The sequence below is a fragment of the Colossoma macropomum genome, unplaced genomic scaffold (genome assembly GCF_904425465.1).
Source record: "Colossoma macropomum unplaced genomic scaffold, Colossoma_macropomum, whole genome shotgun sequence".
Classification (NCBI taxonomy): domain Eukaryota; kingdom Metazoa; phylum Chordata; class Actinopteri; order Characiformes; family Serrasalmidae; genus Colossoma; species Colossoma macropomum.
Genome location: NW_023494791.1, coordinates 45,261,615 through 45,284,003, shown reverse-complemented (window position 1 = coordinate 45,284,003; position 22,389 = coordinate 45,261,615). Strand labels below are relative to the sequence as shown.

Here is a 22,389-nt window from a genome sequence, read left to right as displayed (position 1 = left end):
GGAAGGGGACACAGAAAACACTGTGATTTTTAAATGCCCCCCTCCTCTTACATGGCTTGTTATGATTATATAGACAGATATTTGTATCAAAGTTATTACTATAGTGCACATTTTTCCTGCTACATTAGTAGTAGCTGCATTATTTCATACATCACAAATGAACCTGAACCTTTCACGGTCAAAGAAAGGTTTAGAGGATAAAGTCAAATCTAAGTGGATGAACCTGTGTTTTTGTGTGTGGAGCTGCTAAATGAAGCTACTTTTGCTTCTGTATCCTTGTTAGCACTAGAAGCTAGCATTAGCTTAGCCAGAAGGCCTAAACAGCTTTACACACAATGACATCAGTTCTTTCCAGCTCACTATAGCCTTAAGTTTTGCCTCTGCACTGAGGCAAGTTTAGAGGATAAAGACTCAAATCTGAGTGAGTGACAGGCAGATAGAACCTTTCTGATTATTAATGTTATATTGGAAGCTTATTGTTGTTCTGCCTTGTCTCATAAAACACAGACATGGTGTGTAAGGTAGCGGGGGAAGGGGCAGGGTTTAGAAACGGTGTGGCAAGGGGGGGGGGTTACAATTTGCATAATCGTGCACGTGCATAGATCTTCACATTCTTAGTGAGTGTTGAGGTTTAGGGGAGCTCCTCTGCCGATTTTAGTAGTTATTTGGGCATAACAATAATATATAAAATATTTAAAAATGTATTATTCCACACTGATTCATTTGTTCTGTTTTAAAATATGACTTCAGGGATACTTTAATTCAAGCACGTGCTTTAAAGCTATTCTGCCGGTTTTACTAACAAGATTTGCAATAATTTTGTTTATTTTCTTTGGAATTTCAATTGCAATTGTGTTTGTAAAATCAAATTACACTTATATATTGCTGTAAAGCAACTTTTGGTTATTTTATAATCCCTTACTGCATGAGTTACAATTTAACATACATATTTTTATGATTTCTCTTATTAACACAATTAATAGCAATCTTAAATTAAAAACAAACAAACAAGATTTAGGCAGTACTTTGCATTTTATTGCCAAATGTCAACAGCATGTGACAGTGGAACTGCAGTAAACCAAGACACCACCACAGGACACAGCCATCTTCATCATCCAGGCCTAAAAAATACACATGTGCAACAACCAAATACGCATTAATGTTTTAATAATATAGAAAGGAATATGAAAACAGTAAAAAAAAATTGTAAAACCTTAAACTTAAAATGCAAACATGGGACAGTAGCTATGTCCAGTGTGTCCAGTGCACCCCCACTGTGTGCATCACCGACTGCAGTTCCAGTTTTATGTATGGAAACGAAAGTGTAACCTCTCTTGTTGCAACGGGAAAGAACAGCATGACATCATGTTGCTCAGAAAGCCCTCAGCTTCCCAAAAGAAAAAGAAAAAAATGATATTGCAGTCAGGCAAAATATGATAAAATCATTGTTGCCATATTTCAATGCCTTATTTATTCCTATGGTTTACAAGCTAGAACCACCAAAGTTGGTACACATAGTGAGGCTGTTCCCAATTTAAGTGCCTTCCTATTTGTTTTTTCTCCACTCCTCATTTCTTTTCTGCCTTCATTCCTCAATCAGACACCCACTGAATTTCCAAACTCGACTTTTCAAGCTGGAAAGCTCTCATATTTTTGTAATACATGTTAGCAAATGAGCTTAAAGTCTATTCACAAATGTTACAATTCCGGCATCATTTTGCATTATACACTCTCAGAAATAAAGGTAGTAAACCGTCACTGGGGCAGTGCCCCTCTTGTCACTTGGGTGGGACCCTTAAGGGTACATCTCAGTACCTTTAGTCAGGGAACATAACTGTATCATAATCCACTGAAATTATGTTTTCTAAGCTGTACTGACTCCACACACCCCGTCTCGTTTCCAGGACTTTTATTTTATTGTTCTGCTTTTGAAAAATAGCTTATGAAATGATACAAATATGTACTTTTCACCTGGAAAAACTTATTTAAGGTTCTCAGTTGAACCTTAAAACCACTGTTGTACCTTTGAGGGGACATTTACACTGTTTGTACCTTGATGAACGAAAAATGTACCTGCGCAGCACCTTTATTTCTAACAGTGTATGGCTCAGGTTTGGAGGAAACGTTAAGCTTAATATTAAGGAGCATCAGTAGAGGGCGCAAACAGACATGCATCTGCTAAATCTCTCAAAATCTGCATTGCTTCTTATTTGGGCCCACATGAAATGAAATAAAGTCAAAGAACATAATTAGAGAACTGGTACTGTAGTAATATCACAGTTAACAGTGGTGTACAATCACCCAGTGAAACAGATGTGCTATTGCATTATCATGAAGATTCAACTAAATAATTACAGTTATACTATCACTGATTGGGTTTCCCGGCTTAAAACCACAGTTTTTATCATCACAAGCAATTTCTAGACTGTATATTGGTCATTTAAATCTTAAATGCTGCACCACTCTACCCACTTTCTTTGGGATTGGCCTTTGTTTTTATTCCCACCCGTGTCCAGGTGAAGTTCATATCTACCAAGTACGTTCGTGTCAACATGTTACCCTGTAAACACTCACAGCAACATGTTTTGAGGTGTTAATTTTGCATTCCATGAAAAATATGAACAATATTTATATGAAATATGTGTATCATTCGCTTCATCCTGCGAGTGGAATGTTCAGGAATTCTTAAAAATGATGGTTTCTGTTAAACCGCCTAACAGCAGCATCAGCGTAGACGTTTCACTGTGTTTGACTGAACTGCTTAAAGGGAAATTCCACCAGTTTTTCAAAATTTCGTCATAGTTCAATTGTTGAAATGTAAACAAAGTCATTTAGAGTGGTTTGGTTTGAAAGGTTTCACTGTAGAGAAACCTCTCGACTTGGATTTCGTTACAGTGGTGCTGCAATGTTTACAGTGCAAACATAATAATTTTTCATACTATCCAAAACCACAAGTGAACCTTCACGTCTTCTGAGTTTATGAATGTAATAATAATGACAGTAAAATAGAGGTAAATCTGGAAGAAATATGAGTTTTATTGAGGACAATTTTGCCTCACAACACCCTGCATGTGTCTCTCAGCACTGAGTGTATTTAGAAAAATATTGTAAGATTGTACAAAACTATCATATAACTGTGTCTCAGATGTCAGGCAGGTGAATTCATAACCATTTCATGTAGGAACTTTCTGTGAGGGGGCTTTTAGAGGTGGACGTCTGGTTCCTATCACCACCACTGTAAACAGTTCTCACTCAAGTTTCTCTAGAACGGACCATTTCATACCAAACCACTCTGAATGACTCTGTTTACATCTTAACCATTGAACTATTCAGAAGGGTTGAGAAATCAGTGGAATTCCCCTTTAAGGAGGTTTATTTCAGTAGAAATTGTCCTGATAGTTGATCTAGAGCACACAGACTGGGTCTGTGGTCTGAGGTCACTGGAAATGTTTATAAGACTCAACTACTACTACTACATGTGACTTAAAGGGGAATTCCACAGAATTTTCTAAATTTCTGTGTAATTCAGTCATTGAGATGTAAACAAAGTCACTCAGAGTGGTTTGATATGAAATGATTCATTGTAGAGAAACTTACTGACTCTGATTTCTTCACAGTGGTGGTGATAGGAACCAGAGGTCACCATGTCTACAACACAAATATAGCCTTTTTGTTTACTATCCAGTAAACCTACACCTGTCTGTTGAGCTTTTATATGTAATGTTGATGATGGTAAAAATCAGAAAACAGTTTTCTTTCGGGGACTATTTTGCCCTAGAACACCCTTCATGTATCCTTCCACCCTGAATGGATTAAAATAAGTTGATTAAAACATGGTTCAGACCAAAACATTATCCAAGACTATGGTCAAACAAAAAACAGACAGGATCTCATCATCATAATCATATAATGTAATAACTTTCTGTAAGGGAGCTTTTAGAGGTGGTTGTCTAGTTCCTATCATCACCACTGCGAACAATTCTGACTCTCTAGAACAGAGCATTTCACACCAAACCACTCTAAATGACTTTGTTTACATCTTAACCAAATTGTGGAAAGTTGGTGGAGTTCCCCTTTAATGTAGAAGCTAGACCAGTAATGCACAAAGCTTAGTATAGTAAAGACGTTATAACTAACTGGCTTATACCGTTGCACCGTGGAGTAACGTTAACTCGAACTCGATCCGTCACCGCCCCCTCGTGGAGCGCAGGCCAATTAGAACGCCATGTGGGCGGGGTTTGGACGTACCCGACCCCGCCCCCCTGACTCTGGGCTGTGCAGTGAACCGCTGAACTTGGGCTCCTCAGAAAGCAGACGCAGGAGGAGTGGACGCGGGAGGACGCTCATGTGAGGATAAGCCAGCATTAAAACAGGGTTTTTATGATGGATAAGCGTGTTTTATTCCCTGCGCCGTTTCCTTAACCTGGCAGGAGTCATGCGGAGCTACATGGGCAGCTGCTTCTCCATAGTTTGCCTGATTTTGTCGTTTTGGACTGAGGTGAGCTGAGTTTGATAACTTTGCGTTCTTTATTATTTCGCCCTCACGATTTTCCCCGTTCCACCTTAAATGGTGCATTATAGTTACATTACATGTAACCGCTGCACCTTTTAAGGTGGAACGGGAACATTCGAACAAGAAGCTCTCACTGCCAGTAGCATGTTGCTTCTTCAGTATTAATAACTACTTATTCATTGTTATTTATGTGTATGTTTTAGTTTTTTAGCCCAAAATATCTGTTCAAATTCAAGCTTTAATGAAAATGACCTCTTCTCTCTGACACCATGTGATCTTTAACAGTTGCACCGAATCGCACGCGCGCTGTTTCAGCCTGCACGTTAACCTTACCATCCTCCTAACACATTCACTTTGACTTAGAAACATGGCAAGGGGAGTTCCACCATTTTTTCAGAATTTGCACAGTTATATGAGTAACATGCAAACAGAGCCATTCAGCGTGGTTTGGTGTGAAACGCTCTGTTCTAGAGAACACTGGCTCAGAGCTGTTCACAGTGGTGGTGATAGGAACCAGACGCCCACCTCTAAAAGCTCCCTCACAGAAAGTCATTGCGAAAGTTCTTATGAGTTCACTGCCTGATGCCTGAGACACTGTTTTATGACAGTTTTGTGAATCCATTCATGGTGGAGGGATACATGAAAGGTATTTTAAGGTAAAATAGTCCCTAATAAAACTTATTCTTTCAGAATCACTTTACTTTTACAATCATCAACGTTACGTATTGGCATCGGCTCAGAAAAGTGTGCTATTTTATTTGAGCCCAGAAGACACGTGTAGGTTCACTGGTGGTTCTGGATAGTAAATAAAAGGGCTATATTTGTGTTGTAGTCGTGGTGACCCCTGGTTCCTATCACCACTACTGTGAAGAAATCTGAGTCTCTACAATGAACCACTTCACACCAAAGCGCTCTGAATGACTGAGTTAGACAGAAATTTGGAAATATCGGTGGAGTTCCCCTTTGAATACCCACGGTAAAAGACTTAGGGAGGCTGTGCATCACAGCAGCTCTTCTATATGCTGTCTCACATACGCAGGCTATTCACTTGTCCTTATTCCTAGATCTCTCGTGCCTGAACCGTGTTATCCTGCATCATACGCGGCTTAAATATTGTCTATTAAAAAGTCTCGCGCTGCTCGTGCATCAGTGCAACTCAGGTCCCGGGCTAAAACCTCTCAAACTGACCTGTACATCAGGCTGTATTAGCCTAAGTTAGTTCCAGTCAGCTTCAACCCGCGCATTGGCTCAGAAAAGTGTGCTATTTTATATAACCTGCGCAAACAAGTGGCCCCTGTATCCGCTGCACGCGCTTTTGCGCGCTCGTCCTCTCCTCAGTCCCGGCCTTGTTCTCTCTAAAATGTGGTTTTCTTCTCCTTCTGCCAGGTGTGCCGGTCGTCCGGGTATCTCGAGCTCCGTCTGGAGCGCGTGGAGAACAGCGGCGGGCGGCTCGCGAGCGGGCGCTGCTGCGGAGGCGAGGGCGCGTGCTTGTGCCGCACGTATTTCCGCGCGTGCGCCAAGGAGTACCAGGTGGAGGTGAGCGAAGGAGGGCCGTGCAGCTACGGCAGCGCGAGCAGCGGCGTGCTCGGGGGAAATTCCTTTCAGCTCGAGAACAGCCGGGATAAACACAGCGAGACGGGAACCGCGCTCATCCCGTTTGGGTTCGCCTGGCCGGTGAGTACAGCTGCGGTGGAGGCTCAGTGGAGGAGGCTGTGTCACAGTTCAGGCGCTGCGCACTTTACTGTCCACTATACACTATACACTACTCCCTGTGTTCTTAAACTGTACGCTATACACTACATTCATACACTATACACTGTAAATTATACACTGCATTCTGACATTATACACTACTCACTATACTCTTACACTATATACTATAAACTACTCCCTCTATTCTTAAACTGTAAACTATACACTACATTCTTACATTAAACCTACACTGTACACTATGCACTGCATTCTTACATTGTACACGACTGCACTGTACTCTTACACTATAAACTATACACTGCATTCTTACATTATACACTATCCTATACTCTTACACTATAGACTACACACTGTAAACCAGACACTGCATTCTTACATTATACACTACTCACTATACTCTTACACTATAAACTATACACTGTATTCTTACATTATACACTACTCACTTTACTCTTACACTATAAACTATACACTGTATTCTTACATTATACACTACTCACTATACTCTTACACTATAAACTATACACTGTATTCTTAAATTATACACTACTCACTTTACTCTTACACTATAAACTATACACTGCATTCTTACGTTATACACTACCCTATACTCTTACACTATTCACTACATACGGTAAACTATACACTGCATTTTTACAGTATACACGACTCACTATACTCTTACACTATACACTATAAACTTCTCCCTCTGTTCTTAAACTGTAAACTATATACTACATTCTTACATTATACCTACACTGTACACTGTAAACTTTACACTGTATTCTTACATCGTGAACTGTGCTGTGTTCTTAAATTGTATAATATGTACTATATTCTTGCTCTATAGCCCACTTACACTATACACTGCACACTATGCACTAAATTCTTACATTATACACTATGCACATTGTTCTTACATTACACGCTATGCAATATATTATTACACTGTACATTTTGCACCATGTTCTTGCATTATAAATTATGTGCTATGTTTCTAAATTGTATTCAATACACTGTATTCATACACTACTTTCTTGCATTAAAACACAATGCACTGTATTCCTGCATTATATATTACGCATAATATTTTTCTTACACAGTACATCATGCACTGTGCACAATATTCACAATTTACACTATGCCCTGTATTCTTACACTATGTACTACAGTCTTGCAGTATGTATTATGCTCTGTATTCTTACATTATACATTATTATTACTATTACTATTATTATATATTACTATTACTATAATAATTATATATTACTATTACTGTAGTACTATACATTATTCACTATATATGTGCAGTACACTCTTTGCGCTATATTCTTACACTATACTTTATGTACTGTTTTACACTATACACTATGCACTATATTTTACATTATACACTATGCATTGTGTTTTTATGTTATACCTTAGATCTGGGGCAATAATCCATTTTTTTTTAAATTTGATAAATGTGAACAAAGCTATCCATGTTTTTATTAAGTAAAACTGCAAATCTTGTACAGTTCAGTATTCAGTATGTCTCCATTTATGCCAGAGGGGGCGACAAAGCCTTTAATGAAGATTAAACAACTCAAATTAAGACACATCCTTAAAACCACAACAAGCCATATTTGCCTGTGTGAGAGACGGTCAGGGGCAACACCGTGGCTTACAAGGCCGCTCACGGCTGTGTAAGTTGAATGTAAGTTGTATTATGAATCCAAATGCAAAATGCCCATGCATGTATAAACATATGTACAAAATATACAGTAAAAGTACTGTATACACTCTACACTGGATTCTTTCACTATACACTCTGAACTGTATGTGTTGAGTTCCCTACAGAACTTACGTCCAGCATCTATCAGCATAGGAACTGAAGTTCGGTAGACGCTGTTCTTCTCCTTTTGGATCTGTTTGGTTCATGAAATGATAACGATAGGTGAGCGTTATGCTCCCAAAAATCATAGTGAGAGATAAGAGTAGTAACTAGTTCCATATACTCGGTTGCTTGTAATAATTTTGCTGTATTAGTACTTTTCTAAGTATACTGTAATATCAGCTTGGAGCTTTAGCATTTTATTTTCGACCAAAACAATCCAAATGAACTGTCTGTGCTGACAGATGCAGCTCCACTGCAGTTCTACTGGGACTTTTTCAAAATAATGTTTCCTGGTAGGCTTATTATAGGTAATACTTTAGGGTGTGGTTTATTTAATGGTACTGTAATTTGCTGGTAACCAGTTAGCTTAATTAGCTAGTTAGCTAGGCAGCTAATGCTAACCTAACAGCTGTTTGAATGACTACCTGTGAGAGTGCTTGTTCTGCTTTGTTAGTCTGCGGTCTCAATTTATATTACAAGGTTGTTATTTTTCTCATCAGTTGACATAAAAATTATACAGACATTCGAGGTGGGCTATATATTATTTTGTCAATTTCATGGTAAATGTTGTTAGCATGAGAAATAATATGCGCCTCTAAGAATATCATCAGTACTTAAAGAACACTGACCAAGTTTTTCATTGTAACATTTCATTGTAAAATAGAACATAATTTGTCCCATTTAACTGGATTTGGTGCAGAGTATATGAAATGCTGAATAAAAATAACTGTATTCATAGCTTTTTAACATGGCACTACTAGTCAAATGTGTCTGTGTGTGTCAAAATATTATGATATGTATTGTGTATAGTGAAAATGTGTTTAAATATCATGATATGATATTTTTGCCAGATCACCCACCCCTAACAGAGATGCAAAATGTTTTATATATATCACATTTATATGATTTTATATTCACAGATGACATATGGAAAATACTAGCGACTGATCTTGCTAACTAATGGAATAATTGAATGTGTTGCATATGGCTTTGATTACTTATGCATTGCTTTTTATAACAGGTTGCAGAGAAATTAAATCTGATGCAACTAGCTGCAGACTGCAAGTTGCTTGAAAGGTTCACTAACTAAGGTTATGACACTCTATTGGATGGAGATTAATCAGCGTGTTGCGTATGGTGACCATCGGAGGCCGTAGAGTTGCAGCACGTGCTGACTGTGCTCCACTGTGTGTTCCAGACGTCAGCTTAGCGTGAGGAAGGTGGTGTAACCTTACATGCTTCACTGATAGCACTATATGTTTTAGTATGCAGTGTCTCATTTGATGAAAGAAGAAGCAGTTCAGACTAAGGTTATGATGATACCTGAATTTTGATGTGATACCCCAAGAGAGGCGCACCGATCATGAAATTTTATGGCTAAGGCCAAATAAAAACACTAGTTTCAGCACTTTTTATTACCCAAAGCTGCAATATGAATAATATTATTTGCACTTTTATGGATTAAACTGGTATTTTAACAACACGTTTTAAAATAACATTAAATGAAAGAAAGTACTGCATTGAAAATGAGAGGCTACAGGTTGTTTAGCACAATGAGTCATGCATAATTATGCTATGACATTTTTGTGTAGGTGTAGCAGCAGCATTTAAGTACAGTGTGAGAGCACTAACATGTTATTTATGTTATAAAATTGTGACACAGATCAGCAAAAACAATAATCGGTTGATTGCTAATTACTTGTTTGGAGCAAAAATTACGATCTTGGCCAATTCCGATTGCACGCACCTAGAACATCACAATCGCAGTGCTCAACACAGGAACTATACTACACTCTTAAAAAATATGGTTCTTGAAAGGTTCTTTAGTAAAGACAGTGGTTCTATATAGAACCATGAACACTCTAAGAACCATTTTCATGCTTAAACCATTCTTTGCAAGATGAAATGGTGCTTCTTCATGGAGAACGTGTTGGAAATAGTTCTATATAGCACCAGAAAGGGCTCTGCTATTGTTACAGTGTCAAGCATGCAACGCATTCTACATCAATCTGAGGAAAGATTTTACCATGCAAAGAACCATTAAAGCATGCAAATGGTTCTTGGAGTGTTCATGGTTCCATATAGAACCATTGTCTTTACTAAAGAACCCTTGAAGAACCACCTTTGTTAAGCGAAAAGGCAAAAAATGAATGTGATCTTCTGAACATTCAGTGTTTATTGGAGCATATATTCCTCCACCTTGAATGAATTTAAAAATATTGGTTTTAGACTAAAAACTTCTCAAAACTGTCATAAAGCAATGTATCAGGTTATCAGTCAGCTGCACATTCATAACTGTTTCATGTAGTAACTCTTCAGACGTCTGGTTCCTATCACCATCACTGTGAACGATTCTGACTAGGCAAGTTTCTTCAGAACAGAGGGTTTCACACCAAACCACTCTGAATGACTCTGTTTACATCTTAACCATTAAATTACGCTGAAAATTTGGAAAGTGTTTTTTTCTACAAATACAGAACTTTTCAGATGTAAAATCAAAAGTATGTTAAAAATGACCTCATTCAGGTTGTTCTGAAGTTCATTAAGGTGATCAAATCTAGAAGCATTAGTTCTGCTCTCCACCTGCATGCTTTAGAGATGGTAATGTGTTTCCCAATTAGCATATGCAGTTTGATTCGCCTAGAGCAGGGGTCAGCAACATGTGGCTCCGGAGCTGCATGCGGCTCTTTTACTGCCCTGCTGTGGCTCCACAGCTGTATTAGATTTGTAGGTAAAAATAAAATAATCCTCCTTTACAGTAAAATAAAGCTCTGCTGATCGTTCAGCACAGTTTAACAATAAATGGTCTTAAATACTGGAGTTCATGTAGAACTGCTACATTTGAACCTTTAACCCTGAAGACTGGCACACAGACTGCTGGTCGCCATATCAACTCAGACAAGAATCTCGCCTAGCTAGTAGCTAACGAAACGGCAAAGATAGAGATTTAAGATGAACATCAATAATTTGGAGACAAATATATATATTTGCATTTATAATCACTCCAGCTGGTTTCCTGATACGTTTAATCTGCAGTGAGAAACTGTCAAACACTAAAAACTTCAGTGAAATTCTTGTTCCCCAGCTTCTTGATTGAATTTTCCAGTTCCACCTTAAATGGTACAGTAGTTACATTCTGGTGCCTCAGGCACCATTTAAGGTGGAACGGGAAAATCTGAACAAGAAGCTGGCGAATGAGAAGCTGACGTCAGCCTCGTAAAAATTCAGGCATTGAGAGACATTTTGCAAGAAACTATTTTACTTTTGCTGAAAAGTTTCCTGCTGGAGATGCGAGAAAAGCGGCTATAGCTGAGCAAAAGCTTAAAGCAGAGCAAAGTAAGTCTGTGTTTTCGTTCATATTGTATTTTTAGCCTGTACTAGAACATCAGCACATACTGAGACATATTTACAGCCAAGATGGTGAAATGGACATAAAACGTTGTGGCTTCGAAGGTGGTTTGATTTTTGCTGAAAAGACAAAATGGCCCTTCTTAACATTTGGCTACCTAAATGTATTGAAGTTACAGTTTGCAGTTGTTTTTCATGTATTAAAGAAGTGTCGAACTGCAAGACTAGGCACAAGACAGGTCTATGCTGAAGTTGTTTATTTTAAGGTGGCATAAATAACGAGTCTTACATGAATAATTTATTCATTTATGTGCGTGTGAAGCGGTACGTATCTGCGGTGGGTCAGCGTTGAAAGTGAAGGTGCGTATTGCAGTGTAAGCAGAAAGGTTTACATAAGTCAGAGAATGGGACGAGACCTGGCATGCTCAGAGAGTGATACGAGATATGGGAAAAGAGAGAAAGAGAGAGAGAGAGAAAGAGGGAGAGAGAGAGAGAGAGAAAAGAGAGAGAGAGAGAGAGAGAGAGAGAGAGAAGAGAAAGAGGGAGAGAGAGAGAGAGTGAGAGAGAGAAGGAGGGAGAGAGTGAGGGGGTAGAGGGAGTTGCCTGTGTGATCACATTTCCGATAGATGCATTGTTGTCAAATAACCAGGACAGATTGTAAGATTAGAGACATTCCTTTTGTCGAAATGAGGAACTGCAAGCGTTTTACATTAATGCAGGCGTGTTTGTGCCTTTCGGAGGAAAAAATGACTCACGCTGCTCCAGCATGTTGGATTTAGTCCCTAAATGGTGATCATAGGCCCCGTTAGTCTGAGCCAAAGGCTTCAGGTGCGTCTGTAGATACAATGTAAGACAGTTCTTACATTCAGCCTTTAAGATGGCAACCGTCTTAAATCTAGTCAAAGTATGTAATGTTTCTTATTTTGAGATACTTAGGAGTATTCACTTATTTCTACACTTTAAAAATTTGTTTTCAGTAATCTTGTCCAGCAAAAGTGTCTTATTCGATTGTTAGAAGAGCACTATTTCTTGAAAAAGGCCAAATGGTCAGCATTATGTCTTGAAAATGAGCAAAATTTCAAGATAAAACGCTAATAATTTGGAAAAAAATTCTTTTAAATACATATAATTATTTAAAACATATCTAAGACAGGCTTAGAAATAAGTTAAACCATCTCACTGTATACTTACAGCAATATTCCTGCAGTGTATGCCCATTTCATAAGTGAATATCCTCAATTCTTGTTTTCTGATTTTCTAAATATTCTTAAGCATAAAAAGATCAGAATGAGAAATATGAGCAATTTAGACTGGATTTAGGTTGATTTCTGTTGCTAAAATATTGTTTTTTTTGCATGTTATGCTAAAAGGATTTCATTCTTGGAATGTCCTCAACTTGTGTTATAAAATGATTTCATAAATAATTCTGTAATATTCTTATAACAGTCTCAGAATGAAAAAAATGTTAGATATTTAGACTGGATTTAAGTTAATTTCAGTTGCTAAAATATAATTTTTTGAATGATACGCCAAAAAGATTTCATGATTTCTGACATGCAGTGAAGTTTTATGACTCAGCATGGAGAAGATAACATGAAGGCTGTTCAGAACCTTTCTTTTATCTTTCCATCTCTAATGATGGATTCAGAGCTGGGCGCCTGCCTTTCATGAGAACAGAAGCTGATATAAATCTCTTACAACTCAACGATTAATTTGGTATTGTGAGAAGCTGTGAATCATAACTAGATCTAAAGTGGACAAAATAATAGAAATACCACATAAAAGCTTGTAAAGTCATTTAATCACGGTTACAGAGACAGCTGCACAAGTGAGTCATGTAAGGTTGAATGGCCAAGAGCAGAACAGCTATGAAAGAGGTCTGACAATCAGCAGCTCCGACCTGTGAGTTTTTAAAGCTGTATGAGGCACCTGAGGTTGCGAGTAAGGGCGGGCAATATGACGAAAATAGCCCATCGTTCTCCCGAGGCAGAACAGTAATCAAATTCTAAATTCAAATAAAAAAAAATATATAAAAAAAAAATTAAGTTTGCGAAAATAAACAATTTAACAACGAACAAAAAATAATTGATTAAAAAATATGTAATAAACTGCAGTTTGTGCAGTTTCTCTACACTGGTGGTTGTTTAAAGGCCCTCTATAATTGCTACGTATTATTTTATATAGTTAAATGTAATTATTTGCTTTTGTCATATTTGTTCACATTTGACCCAAAGGAAAGATTTTTTTATTCTTTTTAAAAGCAGTGCACTTTGATGTGTGACCTGTGTGAGTGGATAAAATACGCTTCAGTATGTATTTGTTACTTTCAAAAATTTATTGACATTATTTAACATTATTTTCATCATGCAAACATGAGTTGACCTGAAAATCCACAGAGTGAACACAGTTTTCAGCACTAGTGAGAGCATCAGTGGCTTCATGTTCCAACCACTGAGAGTATAGATCCTATATACAGCCAATGAGGGTATATATCATTAATATTATATATACAGTCAATGGGTGTATAAATCATATACACAGTCAATGAGAGTATAGATCAGATATTCAGTCAATGAGTGTATATATCATTAATATCATATATACAGTCGATGGGTGCATAGATCATATATACGGTCAAAGAGTGTATAGGTCATATATACAATTAATGAGTATATATATCATATATATAGTCAATGAGTGTATAGATCATATATACAATCAATGAGTATATATATCATATATACAGTCAATGAGTGTATAGATCATATATACAGTCAATGAGTGTGTAGATCATATAAACAATCAATGAGTGTATAGGTTATATACACAGTCAATGAGTATGTATATCATATATATAATGAATGAGTACATGTAATGAATATACATGCCATATATAGTCAATGAATGTATATCTCATATACAGTCAATAGTTCACCCTGTCCGTGATTGTAGCCTCTCACTCTCATTCAGTGGAGGCTCTCGAAGGGAACTGGAGCTCCACTTTACTGTTGCTTTTGTTAGTTTGCTGCTCGTTGATTTGTCACCGTCCACTGTAGCCTGCTGAAGATGCTGAATACCTCACATTGAAAGCCATTTGAAAGTTGTATTTCATCACAAAGTCGTTTCTAACAGTAACAACCTAAAAGATTCCACAGAGTTGAGTCAGCACCTCTGTGAACTGGTCCGAACAAAAAATGAATGTCAAGAGCTTCAAAAAAAAACTGGAATTTATGGCAGGGCTGCAGTCCAGAAATGTCTTGTATCAAAGGCCAGTGCACAGATGCAAAGAAGATGCCCTAAACCCACAGTAACTGCTGCCAACTGTTAAATATGGTGGTGCTTGTTTGAATGCTTGCTATGCGAGCTCTTATAATGGCCAAGGAATATTAGGCTGTTTTGCAGAATAATGCTAACTCTGTTTCCCATTGATGTTTTCCATAATGCCCCCATTCACACTGCTGTACAGAGGCTTCACAACCCCAGGAGGAAGTTCTTCTAAGACCTCCCCCATCACTAGATAAACATCGCAGTTGTGGAGCTCAGAGAGTGAAGCAGAGATCTTCACGCGTTGCTTTCTGCAAGTCCAAGCTGATTCTTGCGTATCTAGGGTGTGAATCCGAGTCGGGTCTTGAGCAAGGATGGGCATTACGACAATATTTTATCGTCATCATGATAATCATGTCACACTTTGCTTCATGAGCGTTGACTTTTTCTGAACTCTGACCGACTGCTTGTTAAATCTCAGAGTGAGCATAATTTGGCCTGTCTAATTGAATGTGGAAAACAATGAATAAAAATGATTGTAGTTTTAGGTAGCGTGTGAAACACCCCCTGTTATTCAAGTGGTCCCATGCTTGCTGGCCTCTCCAGCTTTGGCTGGCTGCGAACTCAGTCGCTATAGCAGAGCTAATCCTGAGATATTTTTTGCAGGATTACCCACCTCGTTCAGTCGGATAGAAATTGTATTCTGAAAGGCCTCAATCTGACTAGTCTACTCCGACTGAGGTGTATACATGGACTAGGGGTGGGGGAAAATCGATTCTTAGATGCATTGCGATGCGGACGTGGACGATTCTGAATCGATTCACAAATGTCAAAAATCGATTTTCTACATTTTATTTGATAACGTAATGTTGACGGAACGCAAAAGGCGGAACTTTGCAAAGTGCGGAAGTGCAGCGCTCGGACAGTCTGTGGGGGCACACTACATTAAAAGCTAGTGCAGGGGTCACAACCCAAATGTTAATAAGAGTCTTTTTGTCTTTTCAGCAAAAATCAAACCACCTTTGCAGGCACAACGTTTTGAGTCCATTTTACCATCTTGTCTGTATGTCTCGGTATGTGCTGATGTCCCAGTGTAGGCTAAAAATATAATACAAACGAAAACGCAGACTCACTTTGCTCTGCTTTAAGCTTTGAATCAGCTGTAGCTGCTTTTCTCGCATCTCCAGCAGGAAACTTTTCCACAGAAGTAAAACAGTTTTTTGTAAAATGTCTCTCAATGTTCTACTTTTTATGAGGCTGAAGTCAGTTTCTCATTTGCAAGCTTTTCTGAGAGGGAAAATTCGCATGAGAAACTGACTTCAGTTTCACGTGTTTGTCAGTTTCTCGTTGTAGATTAAATGTATCAGGATACCAGCTGGACTGATTATAAATACAAATAAGTCCATTCGTCTCTAAACTCTGGATGTTCATCTTAAATCTTTCTCTTTGCCTTTTCGTTAGCTACTAGCTAGGTGAACTAGCAGTTACAGGCTACATTAATTCCAGCGTTTAAGATAATTTAGTGTTAAAATTGTGTTTGAACGATCAGCAGAGCTTTATATTATTGCAAATGAGGATTATTTTAGTTTTACCTAGAAATCTAATTCTGATGTGGAGCCGCAACCGGCCAGTAAAAGAGCCACAGGTTGTCGACCCCTGAGTTAGCGTATGGAAGCACTTTGGCTTCTGTGGAGCATATTATCTGCCCAGTTGTAGTTGCTGCCAACCCGAGGACCATCGATCAAACAATCGATCAAACTTCCACCCAAATCACAACTTTTATTGCCAAAGATTTGCGTCCGTACTCAGTCGTTGAGAACCAGGGCTTTCGCGCTATGCTGCACAATTTGGAGCCGAGATACAGCGTCCAGTCTCAAAGATATTTTACTGACACAGCGCCCCCCCCCCGCCCCCCCCACCGCCCCCCCCACCACCACCACTACCACTACTCTCTACAACGAAACCAAAACCGTTATGAAAAAAAAGTTATGAAATCACTAAAGAAAACAGGTAAAATAGCTGTAATCTGATGTGTGGACACCCATCGCCACAGGATCTTATGTCACCGTAACTGTTTTATCACAGATAAGTGGCAGCAGCGTCTCATGTGCTCCAAACAAGAGCAGGGAATGAGAGTCTTCCAGTTGACTTGGCACGTCATTTCCATTTGATTCATTAATAAAAGATATTGGAAGTAAATTCATTATAGATCATTACAAATACTTTGCTTTAAAAGTATCAACTCAATAGAAAAAAAGATACATCGAGATGCATCGATAATCATTTTCTAATCGCATCGCAGCCCTCGGAATCATCATCGAATCGAATCGTGAGGTGCCTAGAGATTCCCACCCCTAACATGGACGTATTCTATGCCAATTGAGTTATTAGTAGGATTATAGGATTACCAGATTATCAGGCTGCATGTAAACGTGGATAATGTCAGTTATGTTGGGGTCTCTTAGTCGGTTAAGAATCACTTCCACACGAAACAGTAAATCAATCTGGACAGAATTATCCTTGGCTCAGTTGCCGAGTGTTAAATGGTCACTAGCAGCAGTTGACCCAAGTTATAGTTGTAAACATACGACTTCAACTGTACTAAGGAGGTCTTACTAGATAAACTCTCTTTTTAAAGACTTTGTTTTACAGTATTTTTGCCTGCCAAGGCTGCCATTGTCTCTATTGTGTCTCGCTGGTGTGGGTGTGCCTGAGGAAAAGGGGCACCGATTAGGAAAACAGTGTTTATGGACATGGGGAAGCCTGCTGTTTGTGACGTCTTGTTGATGAAAGATCCTTGATATGACAGAATTCCGCCCTCAGATTGTATATAAATTACTTGCCCTTTTGTGGCCACTTCATTTTTTTACGGCTTGTTTCTCCTTGTCGAAAAATAGCTATTGAATTTACATACACTGTAAAAAAAATACTAATGCCGCACTGTGGTACCTTCATGAAAACACAGCTGTATTCCTGCAGACGTGTAGAAAAGAATGCACTGCCCAGGCCTTAAGAAGGTCTGAGAGTTTTATGAATTGTCTTTTGTGTAGGAAACTCTCTTTAGCCTTTATCTAATGACTGTCTCAGCAAGCCCAGCTTCTTTTGCAACCTGACAAGTATCTAATCTTGTAATACTGGGCACTTAACGTTCTGGGCGAAGACTTGTACGATGAAAGAAATGCAGTGAAATTGCTTCTGAAGTGTCAGATCAGGATACTGGCCTGCTGTCTGCGTTTGATTCCTTCAAAGCCATAACAGGTGTGCAGCAGGTGTGCTAGAGCTGTAGAAGGATGAGCTCACAGACTGTCTGGGACACATGACAGAAACGTAGTGAAATTTAGTATTCAGCAATATCAAAATTACAAACAGCAATACTGTGTTTGTTATTAATACAGCCCCATTTCCAGTTCCAAAAGTTGGGACGCTGTGCAGAATGTAAATAAAAATAGGATGCAATGATGTGCAAATCATGTAAAACATTTTTTAAAGGAAAGTACTACAAAGACATCATATCATATGCTGAAACTGAGAAATTTGAGAAATATATGCTCAATTTGAATTCGATGCCAACAACATGTTCCAAAAAAGTTGGGACGGGGGCCTGTTTACCACTGAGTTTCATCACCTCTTCTTTTAACAACACTCTGTAAGTGTGGAACTGAGGAGACACTGCTGTAGTTTTGAAAGTGAAATGTTTTCCCGTTCTTGTTTGATGTAGGATTTCAGCTGCTCATCAGTTCGAGGTCTTCTTCGTCATAATTTTCTTTTCTAAATGCGCCAGATGTTTTCAGTGGTGACAGATCTGGACTGCAGGCAGGTCAGTTTAGCACCTGGGCTCTTTTAATACAGAGCAGTGCCGCTGTAATACATGCAGAATGTGGTTTGGCATCGTCTTGCTGAAATAAGTAAGGCTTTTGTGGATCCTGTTTATGTATGGCTCCTTCTTTGGATTTAAGAGTTTTAACTTGCATTTATGGATGGACAAACTGTTTTCACAGACAGTGGTTTTCAGAAGTGTTTCTGAGCCCATGCAGTGATTTCCACTGCAGAATCATGTCTGTTTTTAATGCAGTGCCACCTGAGGGCCCAAAGATCACGGCCAACCAGTACTGGTTTTTGTCCTTATCTCTTACATACAGAGATTTCTCCAGATTCTCTGAGTCTTTAAATGTAATTATGTATCGTAGATGATGAAAAGCAAAAGTTCTTTGCTAATTTATGTTGAGAAACGTTTTTCTTGAAATGTTGCACTATTTGATCATGCAGTCTTTCACAGAGTGGTGAACTCCTCCTCATCTTTACTTCTGAAAGACTCTCTGGGATGCTTTTTTTTAAACTTAATCATGTTACTGACCTGCTGCCAATAAACCACCAGGTGTTTTTTTTAGTATTACACAACTTTACCAGCCCTTTTTTGCCCCGTCTCAACTTTTTTGAAACGTGTTGTTGGCATATATGGGCAAATATTTTTCAAAAAACAATAAAATTTCTCAGTTTCAACATTTGATATGTTGTCTTTGTAGTATTCTCAGTTAAACATACAGTTTACATGATTTGCACATCACTGCATTTTGTTTTTATTTACATTTTGCACAGCGTCCCAGCTTTTTTGGAAATGGGGTTGTGAATAATAGCCTGACAGTACTGCAGTATCGACATTCCAAATCCATTATTATGTCTTTAAATGTACTCCACGGGGGCTTTTAATATGGTATTTCTAGAAGACAGGAGAAAGAACGAGAAAATGACTTGTGAGCACATGTAAGATTTATGGTCAGATGACATCACATTGATGCACATCTGCTACGAAACTAGGCACATGCTGGTGAAAAAAACGTTATCGTGATAATTACCCCACCTTTTCTTTGACCTTTTGTCTAAACAGTGTTTGGTCTGGCGACAGGTCTGGGGAGGGAGCCCACTCTGATTTGGCCTGACCCTAAACCAGGTGGTAACATGCACCTTTATCCATATCACTCGTTTTTAAGGCAAATATTAAGGCCACACATCCTGAGATATAAGCCTATGATTTTGCGCACTGTCTACTGGGCACAGTGGCATTATTTCCTGAAGGTTGACTGTTTAGCAAACCTGAGACGGTCAGGCCTAACATTGCTCTGTATCAACAGGAAGAGAACTAATCCATCCTCGCCAGTTGTGGTCTCTCGGCCTCCGAGCCATGGGCGGCTGTGGCATTGCTGAGATTCACACTGGGGTCCCTGTGACGGGACACAGCCCTGCCACTCGAATGCCTCTGGAAAAAAATGCTTCTTAAATATCGCTCTTGGACAGTGCAGTCTTCTTTGTGGCTGATGAATTTCAAATGAGCGCATGGTTGGAATACCTGTAGATACTGAAGCCGTTGTTGAGAACAAGAATTATGAAGTGTTTTTTTCCCCCCAGAGAATGAGATGATAAACACTGTGTCTCAAGTCCAGTGCTTATGTAGTGCACTAGCTAGTTTAAGTAGTGTGTTTACACTGGAAAGTGTGGAACAGACTGAAGGAAGCCTCGGTTTGGAATAGAGACGGGCATTATGGCAAAAATATAATATCGCAATACTTCATGATACGCGATATGTAACAATATTTATGTTTCAGCTGCGCAGAAAAAAGAGTACTGTTTCTGACGATACTGATGATACACACAATATCTTCAGAAAAGCATATTGTATTGTATTGTCACATAATTTGTCACAGTAATGATATATATTGTCATATTGCCCAGCCCTAGTTTGGAAGTGCAAATGCAAATTCTGTATTTTTGAGGGTCCTACCCCAGTGACAAGAGGGGTTCCGCCCCAGTGATACTTTAGGACCTTTATTTCCGAACATTAGTACTTAATAACACTGAACAGCTGCATATTTTATGACGAATGCAGCATATTAGGTCTGTTTAAATAGGTTTAGTTGAAAATCACTGTATTCATAGTTTTGATTGTATTTATTAAATGTGGCACTACTGTTACTTTTCTGTCTGTTTTAACTTATTAAACCTCAGAAAAACTAAACATTGTGATGCATCTGTGCTGTAAATGTCTTGAAGTACTTTCATGTTTGATATAGTGGTGGGCGATATGGCAAAACGTGTGATACTGATGATACTTCATGATACTTCCAGACATGTTCACAATACAGGATATGCATCACGATCATTTGTGGTTCTGAAGTTTGATAAGTTTGAACTAGGGCTGGGCGATAAAACGATAACGATAAGTATCGCGATATAACTTTTCCTCGATAGAGCGATAAGACAGGTTCGATAAATGTTCGATATAATACACCACTCTCACACTTCCACGTTTTAGCGAAAGCCCTGGTGGCGCTTTCTACTGCAAGGAAAGCGACACTACTCTGCTGTCGCCAGGAGAGGGCGCACTTACGAGTTTTTCGACTTGATTAGAGAGGGAGGGGGCCACGAGTAAAAAAAGGGTCGCCAAATATACTTTAGCAACGGCTGAAACGCGGAGTTACACAGTCCCTTTTTGCGTGAAGCGACCGGCGATCTGCTCTCCTGTGACCGAGTGTGAGTGACGAGGTCAGTGACGTAACTGTACTGTCCTACAGCGAACTCACCTCTTTCCATGCATCCCAACAACTTTAACGGTGTTAAATCACGTCTGCAGCGCCGTGTTGCAGCGCCAAACCGTCATATTTTAGTATTAGTGCATTCTCGAGCAACGAAAGTGAAAGAAAGAAATGGGTTCATGTTCGTTACAGCCCTGATTTAAATGAAAGTAAACTGAGGAAGCTGTGAGGCATTGGAGAGCGGGAGAGCGCTATCTTTCCAGGCTAGCTGTTTTTAGCTGCTGGCTAACTTGAAGCAGCGCTCCGGTATATGATACTGTAGATCAAACAAGAGACAAAATCACCGCTTTCAGTTTAAACATGCCTAAAAGGAGGACTCTGTGACTGGTGTGAGAGATTCACACTGCAGATGATGCTTTTACACAGCGAGCGTCAGATATACTGCGGTTCTCCCCTTAAACTACTACGGTAGCATAGAGAAACCCAGTCGTCTAGCTGGTGTCTGAATACTGTGATATGCTCTGACATGGATGTGGTAGGAGTGACAGCAGTGACCTACCGAACCGAGTTGTCGTTGTTGAGAAACTAAAGAGTTTAGCTCTGTTGTTGGCCACTTGTTTATCATTTGTAACGGGGTAGCCGAGCGCTCGTCACCAGACCGCTAAAATAATCTGTTTTCTTTCTTAAATCATGACTATCACAAAAATTGCAGCTGTGTTTTTCCAGCTGATAAAAACAGCTCAGATACTTTCTCCCACTCTCCCATGACAGATTAGTGAAACGTTCCACTGTTTGTTTGTCTGTTCATGATCGGACCATAAGTGATAGTTTAAAACCACAGTTAACCACCCAGGAGCAAAATCAGCCTTCAAACGTGAAAGAAATCATGATTTGACATTTATCGCGATATGTATCGATATCGAACGATATGAATTTTTCTGCATGAAGGGCAGAGCAGGCTAAGAGTGTTGGACACAGAGCTGTCGATCAAAGCTGCTCGTTAGCCACGCCCATGCAGTTCTCAGATAGATTGAATCAGCATTTTTAAGCTGTGTTTTATCATATTTATATATTACATTATTCATTCAGACTTGGCTTGATGTTTAATGTAACACTCAAGTTTAGTATCAAATCAAATGATTTGTAAT

General features: G+C 38.9%; 1 protein-coding gene across 2 annotated transcripts in view; it reads left to right on the top strand.

Annotated features, from left to right (window-relative positions):
- The first annotated feature begins 4,311 nt into the window (after positions 1 to 4,311).
- jag2a (jagged canonical Notch ligand 2a) overlaps positions 4,312 to 22,389 on the top strand; it is an 85,830-nt gene continuing 67,752 nt past the window's right edge. For both annotated transcript variants that reach the window (XM_036575149.1, XM_036575148.1), the window contains exons 1-2: positions 4,312 to 4,498; positions 5,900 to 6,187. In XM_036575149.1, coding sequence (XP_036431042.1) covers positions 4,436 to 4,498; positions 5,900 to 6,187 — 351 coding nt within the window. In that variant the 5' untranslated portion in view covers positions 4,312 to 4,435. The remainder of the gene's footprint in view (positions 4,499 to 5,899; positions 6,188 to 22,389) is intronic.